We start from the raw sequence: 10666 nt of genomic DNA, 5'->3' as shown, positions 1-10666 counted from the left end.
ATATTAAAAAACTCTCTGCTTCTGCGAGTCTCAAAGTCTGCAAATCTGTCAAATTCTGCACAGCAGTGTCGCATAATTACAGTATTCCAACAACACAGTTTCCTGATTTTTTTGGTTTGGTGCAGGACTAGTCGGGCCAAAATTAGCTGTGAACCTAAATTGAAATGCAGGCCGGATCAAAATTTGCACACATGTGAACTAGGGGTTAAGTGTCTTGCTCAGGGACACATTGGTTGATGTATCACAGTGGGAATCAAACTTGGGTCTCCCACACCAAAGGTATGCATTATATCCACTGCACCATCACCACCCACACAGTAGACACACAGTATATCCATCATACTACACAGTATATCCATCATACTACATCACAGTATATCCAGCATATTACATCACAGTATATCCATTATATTACATCACAGTATATCCAGCATATTACAGCAAACACTCCTTTCACAGTAGGGCCTATACAATATATCACTTACTATTGATGCCTACTTGGCATGGTTTTATAATACAGAATGAATTGAGTGACATGAAAGGCTTTGTATAGTACTTCTATAAAGTTGTAGACTTGCAAAGGGTCAAAAAAAGGTGGGTTCGCCTGATTTTTAATTCCCAGTATGGGTCAAGCTCATAGACTGTAAAAATAATGGACGAAGCTTCCAGGCAGTGAAGCCAATGAAGAAGTGCCTTAAACCTGCATTTTTGTTTTTTTTGCAGTCTTTTTCTATAAAAGTCTACGGGGAAATGACCCTACTTCTCACTTGCTTTATTACCAAAGTGAACGTTTTCATAATGAGTTTGTGGTCTCAATCACTAGTTTCAAGTCTTCAATACAGCATGATGTTCATTTTGTAAATGATTAGGGACCGTTCAGTATTTATGGAATGGACCACCGGAGGAAAATAGGGGAGGGCCATGTCTTTTTATTCTTTGTTGAAGGGAGGTTCACCCATAGTTTTTTAGTCTCGGGGGGTCATCCAATTTTTCATGAAAACATTCAAACACATTCAAAGTGGCTTGTTTGGTGCATTTTTTTCCATGTAACTGCAATGTGTAAATGGCATCAGTGCGCGTAACCACGCCGCATAAATTGGTAGGAGTGTTAAGGTGAGGGTGTGTTAGAGGCCAAGTGTTTTGGTAAACCCGCTACTTCAATGAGCGACAAACGAGAGAAGGGCCCGGTACACAGTGCGCCCATCGGGCTATGCCTTCCCCAACTCGGGAGGAAAGCAAAGGGGAGACCGGACAGGCAGAGGACGGAGCAAAGGACAGAGAGGCGGCCGTCTTCTGTGCGCTCTGGAGATGGAGATGACAAACCGCAGCCTGCACGGCGACTCCAAAGTGGATTGTGTAAATTGTGATGCCCTGATCAATTGAAACGGTGGGGACTCGGCAGAAGTGTCCGTAACATACAGCTGTCACTTCCTGGGAAGCGGACAGCTCACACGGCCAGAGATGACCTCTATAGACAGCGAGACAGAAAGTTTTTATTAGAGGATAAAAAGCGCCTTTGCGCGTTGGCTTTGGGGACTGCTCTGCTCGGGATACTGCTCACAATTATCCACGCCGAGATATGTCCCTTCGTTTACAAACCGGTAGGTTTAAGAAATAACCCAAACTAATGTCTTGACTTCAACATGTAAAGTCATGTATGTCATGATTGTAAAAAAAACAGTGGCTATCTGTACATCTTTGCCAAGCGCAAACCAGAACAGAAGGCATCAATAAATTGTTTGGGAAATCTCCACTGGATGACTCTATAGAAGGGTTGAAAATGGCAGTCCACAAACCAATGGGTAATGTCACTGCTGCTACGTCCACTAATTTTACAGTCCATGGTCAAGCACCAAAAATGCTGGAGCCTTCATTTCCCAGAATAGCCATAAGACCATGCCAAAGCTTTTAACACAGGCTTTTCATTATACATTTGTAGTCTCCAAGTCCGAGCTGAGATAACCCTGGTGACATCAAAGGGGAACCAATTTTACAGTTTTTTCCAATTGCTAACAATTATTTAAACTGACACACAGAGAGCAAAACCTCTTTTCAAGTCTCCAAAAGTCTAAACACATTTTCTGCTTTACACACATTTGGCAATTCAAACGGTTCTCTGCATAAGACACAACAATCTGACATAAAGTCACGTTTGCCATTTCAACATGTAAATATGTCTGCTGTGCATATGTTGTACTGACTTGTTTGGTGAAAAAAAAAATCATGTTTCAACAGCATGTGTGTGTATCTACAAATATTTCTGTGCATGTGAACAATCTGAAGAATTTTCTACAATTTGAACTATTTTAGTATTATGACATAGCATACTAAAGATGAAGGTGCTTTTCATTATGCCCAACAGTGTGTAGTTGGTTAGACAAAAATCTGGTAATATGAATGAAGAGTGTGCCATTTGGTGCAAAAATTTGATTTTGATAATGCTATATGTAGTTTTGGTTGCAGTGCTTCATTCTGCAGGATATAATAATAAGTTTATTTGATATAGCACCTTTCACAGACAGAATCACAAAGTGCTTCACAAGATAAAAATTTGTACAAAACATAGTGAATTATACAACAATAAAGATAAAAGAATAAAAACAGTCATTAAAAGGCAACATTTTACATGAATGAATCAAAAGCAAATTTAAACAAGTATATGAGATATTTTGCAGTTTGGGTGTGTAGTTTTGTGAATTGTGTTAAGTATTTTGATAAAACCAGCCTAGTTTGCAAAATTGTGTTTTAGCAATTGGAAAAAACTGTAAACATCAGTCTGTTTACAGGTATTGAGGAGTACTACAACAAAAGTAAGTATGTAGGTAAGAAAAATGTATTCATGAAGAGCTTTTTACAAATGAAATCACAAAGTGCTTTATAATGACATAAAAAGACATACATTTTACATATTAAAAACATTATACACAATCAAAATTACATAAAAAAACAAAAAAGTGCAGACAGGTCAGCTGAACACCTGTCTAAAAAGGTAGGTTTTTAACTGATGTTTAAAAGAATCCACAGATGCAGCCGTCCGTAAGGGTGGAGGCAGAGCATTCCAAAGTCTTGGTGCAATGAATGCCTCTTTAATCAAATGAAATCATTATATGTACATGGATTAATCAGAATTCTAAAACAATTGACAGTATGGCAGAACACAGCCAGCAGTGTCGAGGAAAAAACATATGAACAAGAAATATTTGTAACATACCCACAGATGGTGAAACACAAATTAGAAAATTTGTCAGGCAATCAGTGGACTCCCGAGTGCAGTGTCCATGTCACTGTGGGCTTCATGAGTCTGTTTCTTCTTGATACGTTCCATTATTTCTCTGCCTCTATTAGTTCTAAACAGGAAATACAACATGACGATGATGAAAATGCCATAAAATATGGCTAGCACATGTCTTGACCTGGCTTTGGCTGGCACATGTCTTGACCTGGCTTTGGCTGGCACATGTGTTGACATGGTTTCACCTGGCAAGAAAAAAATAAACTTACATAACATGTGGATTAAATCAGATTTGTTCTGTATGTGCAAACACAACTTTCAATTTATAAAAAATCGATAATAATGATTCACACAAACACTCACTCGCGCAAAAAAAAAAAAAAATTGTAAAAAACTTTAAGCTACTCACCATCGTGGGTGTTGTTGGAATGCTCCATGCGATCACCGTCGCCGAGCTGGATAACTTGTACTTCTATAGGAGATGATGTAGCCCGACCGCAGTCTGTTTTGATGGTAGCGGTGTAAGTTCCGTTTTTTGTGACATTTGAGAGGGTGAGCGACACATAAGTCACACTATCCAACCCGTTGTCTTGCCTGCATGGTATGATCTCAATGTTATTCCAGGAATAACTTAAACATTCACAGTCCTGTGGTTTGTCCAAACCGGAATATGTTATAGTGCAGTTTAGTGTCACCATTTCTCCAGCTTCAACTTCCACGGTTTCGTTGCACTTCAGTGTCACTCCTGGATGGAATAAAGGGCAACAAATGATATGATTTCCATTTTTTTAAACTTCATAATGTATTAACGATATACAACATATTTGTTTCTGGTTAAAATCAATATGAAATACCTGAACCTGATGAGGCACTGTTTTGTACAAAACTGGCAGCATAGAGCAGAGTCAGATACAACCACAGGGAGGACATCTTGGAAGTTGATCTGTCTTCAGAAACTAAAAGAACGGAGAAAAAAACATATTTTACAGTTTCTCTCGATTGCTAAGATACCATTTCTTGAAACCCTCATTCATTTTCTCAAAACTGTAAACACAAAACCAAATTCTCAAACTATATTCAAGTAGTGCAAGTACTACAATATTGAATGTCATACTGAGTTAAAGATCGAGGAAACTGTCAGGTAAATAACTTTTAGATTGGTGCATTTTAATCCGCCTGTCTTTATTGTAATATTTGTTCAAATAACCTAAAATATTCTTGAGCACTTTAAATGAGTTTATGACATCTTACAAACATATCACCTTGCTTCCTTGCACCTTTCTGATAAAAATATAAATTTTTGGGGTCATATGCTTATCTGCGTTCTTGCTGGGAGGTAGACCGATCTGTCTGACTTTGTTTTGCACTTTACAGATAAGGTATTCTCAGCCCAGACAGGATGATGTTGATTACAGAGCAGTTTGGAAAAGGACCAATTTAACTATTTCTTTTTTGTTTTACCAATATTTCATTCTCATTGTTTGGTATTGTTTTTTAATAAAGCCCAAATTTGTCCTGCATTAAGGAACTAATGCAGTAAGCATAATAAGTTTCTATATCACACAATCAGTGGTTCATTACATGTCATTTAGGTGATGCTTTTATCCAAAGCAACTTACAATTGCTATATACGTCAGAGGTTGCACGCCTCTGGAGCAACTAGGTGTTAAGTGTCTTGCTCAGGGACACATTGGTTGATGTATCGCAGTGGGAATTGAACCCAGATCTCCCGCACCAAAGGAACGTGTCATATCCACTGCGCCACCACCACATTCACACAGAAGCAGGCTGGACTTTGATCCTAAACCATGCAGACTCCACACCCTCACAAACAAAAATGCAATCTCAAAGTAGTATAAAACACATAGATAAAAAAAAAATCTCAAAGTGTTGACAGAGCAGAAAGAAAATGACAGCCTCGCTGAAAGAAAACTGTCCCAGCAACTCCACACATCTGAGTCATGGATTCCTCATAAAGGCATCAGTTTCCAGTAAATAACAGACCGCTTTAATCCTGCCTTCCTGCCTATATATACTTTTTTAACAATGTCTTTTATTGATTTTTATTGCATTACATTACATTACCACCTTTGTTAAACAAGTGGAGGTTTGGGCGCCTGGTTAGCACACCTGGTAGAGCGCGCGCCCATATATAGAGGTTTACTCCTTGATACAGCGGCTGCGGGTTCGACCTTTGCTGCATGTCGTTCCCCCTCTCTCTCCTTTCATGTCTTCAGCTGTCCTATACAAATAAAGGCCTAAAAATGCACCCCCACCCCCCATAAAAAGTTTCCAGGGATGGAGGTTATTGAGATGTGGCCTGTACTTCGTTCTTTGCACATTATTTAAGGATATATGATTCACTCGTCAATATGTGATTAATAGTCTCGGTCTGACAAAAGACCAGAGGTGGAAAGTAAGTGACAGTTTTATAGGGCTGCAACTAAAGTTTATTTTAAGATAAGATAAAATAAGATATACTTTATTGTCCCCGAAGGGAAATTAGTTTTGGACTCTGTCCATTCCGCAGCTTTACAAAGACAACGCACAATACAGAAAATAAACATCTCTCAACACATACTCTCATGCAACACCAAACATGCTCTCATATACATTAGACAGGTACCTATATAGTAAGCACATTAACTCCTCTTCAGTTTTTAATTGAACAACTCTGTCGGCTGCATTCTCCGCAATAAGTGTAGCACAGCCCTTGCACAATTCAATTCAATTCAATTTTATTTATAGTATCAAATCATAACATAGGTTATCTCGAGACACTTTACAGATAGAGTAGGTCTAGACCACACTCTATAATTTACAAAGCCCCAACAATTACAATAAGTCCCTCAAGAGCAAGCAGTGCGACAAAATTTTTATCCACAACTTAAAGATGTTCATTTTACTGTAACAGAGGAGTGAAGAAACTATACTCAAAAAAAAAACCATATTCACATTTAGGAAGCTGGAATCAGAGCATTCCTTTTCTATTGTTATGAAGAATGACTCAGAATGGGTTGAATGAATGAATGGGTTATCAAAATAATTTAATAGTTAAGTACTACTGATCATTTTTGTAGCTCTGCAGCAGGTGATCCGATAAAGGAATGAGCACTTTCAAACAGAGCAGAGAAAAAAAACTATATATGTACAGTACAAGCCAAAAGTTTGGACACACCTTCTCATTCAATGCGTTTCCTTTTTATTTTCATGACTATTGACATTGTAGATTCTCACTGAAGGCATCAAAACTATGAATGAACACATATGGAATTATGTACTTAACAAAAAAGTGTGAAATAACTGAAAACATGTCTTATATTTTAGATTCCTCAAAGTAGCCACCCTTTGTTTTTTTATTAATAAGGGAAATAATTCCACTAATTAACCCTGACAAAGCACACCTGTGAAGTGAAAACCATTTCAGGTGACTACCTCATGAAGCTCATTGAGAGAACACCAAGGGTTTGCAGAGTTATCAAAAAAAGCAAAGGGTGGCTACTTTGAAGAATCTAAAATATAAGACATGTTTTCAGTTATTTCACACTTTTTTTTTGTATAATTCCATATATGTTCATTCATAGTTTTGATGCCTTCAGTGAGAATCTACAATCTAAATAGTCATAAAAATAAAGAAACACATTGAATGAGAAGGTGTGTCCAAACTTTTGGCCTGTACTGTATAAGTAGCAAATTAGCAGCCAAAAGGCTAAATTATAATTCAGTTAAAAGGTGAGATCATTTAGACTCACACCGATGAATCGATTAATACTTGACAACTCATTGATTCATCTTTACAGCTGTACAATTTAAAGGTGTTGCAAGCTTCAGATTTTACACACTAAACATATGAAAACCAAAGTTATAGATTATACCTGACCAGGCATAGTGGCTGCTTTTGATGGGGGTAATGTGAAAATATTGTGGGGGAGCTCAACTAATGCAAAAAAATAAAAATAAAAAAATGGATACAACTGTTGAAATAAGACCTAAAATAAATTGCTGCTTACATGTTAAAACATCAATATAATAGTCCAATCATGTATCCAATATTAGTATATCAACGTAATCACGTCTTCAACTAAAACAAGACTTACTGCAGCCTTTCAGTAAACTCTGCATGTTAACCTATTCGGATCGATTACACCATCACCCATAATAACATGAATGAGCTTTTGAGTGGCTCATTAACTGCTTCAATTGCAGAACAGCCAACAAACGCACCATGGCGCACACTTACATAAATATAAACAGAAAAAGAGAGGTGCTTACCTCAAGAGTGCTTCTTTCCGATGGGAGCGTTGAATGATTAAATCAAACAGCATCTGAAAGTAAACTAACTTCCAACCCACATGCCCCGCCTGGGGGAATTTTATTGTTGTTGCTGTGAAACATAACCCATTCCTGCAGAGACTGAATGATTAAAGGAAGGTGAAGGAAAAGTGAAAGCGATGAACGAAGAGGTCAAGGACGGAAAAGAATGAGAGAGAAATGTCACTGGATGAACGTAAGTATGTATATTTGAGTACCCTACAGATACCCCTCATAAAAACTGAATTTTCATGAATGTTAATTATTTGTTTGGGAATAAACAGTATGATATGTAAATCACTTTTTTTACACTTTGGAATTGAACATAAGACGTCTTACTGGTGTCTTAGTGTCTGCACTGTATAAGCAGCCCTTTGTTTTTTACCCAGAGACAGTTGGAGCGGTGCTTTTCCATTAGTAACAACAACCAGAGGCGAGAAGAGGGCCTGCAGCTAAGAATTATTTTCATTGTTGTCATTAGTTATAGGTGGATATTGTCTTGATTAATGGATTAGTTGTCAGAAGATGTCAATCAGTGTTACCCAAAACCCAAGATGATGTCCCTTAAATGTCTTGTTTTGTCCACAACTTAAATAGATTTTGTTTACTGTCACATTGCAGTGCAGAAATTAGAAAACATTCACATTCAAGAAGCTGGAATCTGAGATTTCTTTCCTTTTTTTATGTAAGAAAACTTTTTTGCACACCTCTTTTGTCGGGCAGGTGCGTAGGATATGATCAAGAGTAGCAGATAAAAAAAAAGACCTTCATCAGGTAAATGTACCTGATGAAGGTCTGAGACCGAAACGTTGTATTTTTCTAATACATTATTGCTTGCGTAATGGTCAGTGTGCGGGATTTTCTCAAAAAAAAATTCCTTTTTTTATGAAAAATTACTCAAGCCGATTAATGGCTTATCAAAATAATCTATTAGTTACAAATTAATTAATCTTTGTAGCTTTAATGAGAAGTCTGCAGCAGGTAATCCCATGAAGGAATGACCAATTGTAAGTAGAACTGAGAAGAAAAAAAACTACATTATGTATAATGAGCAAAATTAGTAGCCAAAAGGCTAAATTATATTTCAATTAAAAGCTGGGATGACTTGCTGTCTTGGTCAGATTAGATTAATCACAATGATTTTCTGATGGGGTTTTTAAGGAAATGTTAAGCTCCAGAAATATATCTAAAAAAAATACTTAAGACGCAGCCAGAACAGTAGTTATTCGTTCTTTTCTTGTCATGTCTTGACTGTGGAGGATAATTAGGACCTACTCTCCTGCTATTCATGCCAAATATGAATTGGAATAACACAACAGGTCGTTTTGATTGTTCTGCCTGGTACGTGCCAGCCACAAATATAAGATGGATCAAAACTGATTCATGGAGTGTGTGCTGGATGCCTGCCAACTTTCAGGTGGTGCCGACAATAAGTCTCGTCACCCTCTCCGGTTCGTCAAGACTTACTCTGTGTAACACGACACCTTTCCCATTGTGTATGGGTAAACAAACCTGACCAGTTTTTGGCCAAGTTAAGCTTATCCACTCCTGGCTCTAGCCCCACACTTAACCTTGTGTTGTCCTTTGGGTCCCAGTGACCTGAAGGACAACACAACACAACACAAGGGTTATGTACAGTACAGGCCAAAAGTTTGGACACACCTTCTCATTCAATGTGTTTCTTTATTTTCATGACTATTTACATTGTAGATTCTCACTGAAGGCATCCAAACTATGAATGAACACATATGGAATTATGTACTTAACAAAAAAGTGTGAAATAACTGAAAACATGTCTTATATTTTAGATTCTTCAAAGTAGAAGTTGCTTTTTTTGATAGCGCTCCAAACCCTTGGTGTTCTCTCAATGAGCTTCATGAGGTAGTCACCTGAAATGGTTTTCACTTCACAGGTGTGCTTTGTCAGGGTTAATTAGTGGAATTTTTTTCCCTTATTAATAAAAAAAGCAAAGGGTGGCTACTTTGAAGAATCTAAAATATAAGACATGTTTTCAGTTATTTCACACTTCTTTGTTAAGTAGATAATTCCATATGTGTTCATTCATAGTTTTGATGCCTTCAGTGAGAATCTACAATGTAAATAGTCATGAAAATAAAAAGGAAACGCATTGAATGTTATGGCTGTGGCTAAGACCCATAACACAGAGTATCACACACAGACACGGAGGAAAACGTTTAGAATGTCTTTAATGAATGGCACAAACAAAGACTCAGCAGCCTGAGACAGTCAGCTGCGCTGGTGGAGGAGACAGGACTGGAGCGGCGTGGGCAGAGCGTGGCATGTCCAAAAACAATTCTCACAGGGATCCAAACGAGGAGATGAAAAGTTGAGGAGCGAAAGGCTGGCGGCACAGCGGTCGTAGACACAGGCCGAGTGGTGTAGGTCTGGATGAGAGGACAAAAACAAACATAGGTGAGCGGCGCACGAGAGACAAAACATGAGGCAAAAAAACTTAAGAGCACGATTCACTGGGAGCCAAGTTACCACTTTGGTAGCTGTAACAATCTGGCGCCGAAGACAGGTTCCAACCAGGTCTAAATACTGCAGCAGTGATGAGAGGATCAGCAACAGCTGGGCAGAAAGAGATTGCAGGATAGCCAGCAGCTGTGCAGGTAGGTGGATCACCCGGCCACGCCCCTTGACCTACTTTCAGCCGCTCCAGCAACATGGACAGACACAGAGGACAAGGAAGACAACACACACACCCAACAGCTCCCATAACATTGAATGAGAAGGTGTGTCCAAACTTTTGGCCTGTACTGTACTTCCGTTTACTTTGTTGAGAATTGCTCTAAACCCTGTCTCTTGTAAAGTAAGTAAGTTTATTTCTAGAGCACATTTAAACACAGTTTAAGCTGACCAAAATGCTGTGCAAAAAAAGCACTAAGGTGCTGTATTAACCCTTGTTTTGTCCTTCAGGACACTGGGACCTGAAGGACAACACGCCCTCTCCAAAATGTTGACCTATTCCTTTCAATTTTTCTTTTTAATATTGTGTGTTAACCCTTAGTAAATTGCTTCTTTTGTCCGACCAACAATCCAAAATCCAAAGATATTCAATCACCAATGATAGAAAAAAAGAAGATGCAGCACGTGCTTACA

The 10666-nt window shown here is 38.2% G+C and overlaps 1 protein-coding gene and 1 long non-coding RNA gene across 4 annotated transcripts; both read right to left on the bottom strand.

Moving 5' to 3' along the window:
* Positions 1-2685: 2685 nt before the first annotated feature.
* LOC120551315 lies at positions 2686-8227 on the bottom strand. Of its 3 annotated transcripts, XM_039788638.1 has the most exons (5): positions 7505-8227; positions 4087-4188; positions 3642-3977; positions 3212-3477; positions 2686-3084 (listed from the first exon to the last, which is right to left on the bottom strand). In XM_039788638.1, exons 2-4 carry the CDS (start codon positions 4160-4162, stop codon positions 3245-3247), a joined length of 645 nt encoding a protein of 214 aa, XP_039644572.1. In that variant the 5' UTR covers positions 4163-4188; positions 7505-8227; the 3' UTR covers positions 2686-3084; positions 3212-3244. The 3 variants fall into 3 exon arrangements, 2 of the variants coding, with proteins under 2 accessions (XP_039644572.1, XP_039644571.1); XR_005637857.1 differs by having other exon boundaries at positions 2686-3496; XM_039788637.1 differs by having other exon boundaries at positions 2686-3477.
* Positions 8228-9733: 1506 nt separating this feature from the next.
* LOC120551484 lies at positions 9734-10296 on the bottom strand. The gene is made up of 2 exons (XR_005637884.1): positions 10049-10296; positions 9734-9948 (listed from the first exon to the last, which is right to left on the bottom strand). It is a non-coding gene; the product is annotated as an uncharacterized LOC120551484 (long non-coding RNA).
* Positions 10297-10666: the final 370 nt, after the last annotated feature.

This window comes from Perca fluviatilis, chromosome 21 (genome assembly GCF_010015445.1).
Source record: "Perca fluviatilis chromosome 21, GENO_Pfluv_1.0, whole genome shotgun sequence".
Taxonomy (NCBI): domain Eukaryota; kingdom Metazoa; phylum Chordata; class Actinopteri; order Perciformes; family Percidae; genus Perca; species Perca fluviatilis.
The sequence above is the reverse complement of the archived record's forward strand: the minus strand, read 5'-3'. Positions and strand labels throughout refer to the sequence as shown.

Bases quoted from the DNA above. Each gene is read 5' to 3' on its own strand.
- LOC120551315 (XM_039788637.1), bottom strand. From the start codon at position 4,162: ATGTCCTCCCTGTGGTTGTATCTGACTCTGCTCTATGCTGCCAGTTTT. The intron at 3,978-4,086 runs GTATTTCATATT...TATTCCATCCAG, and splicing joins CAGTGCCTCATCAGGTTCAG to GAGTGACACTGAAGTGCAAC. The intron at 3,478-3,641 runs GTGAGTAGCTTA...TTTTCTTGCCAG, and splicing joins TTCCAACAACACCCACGATG to GTGAAACCATGTCAACACAT.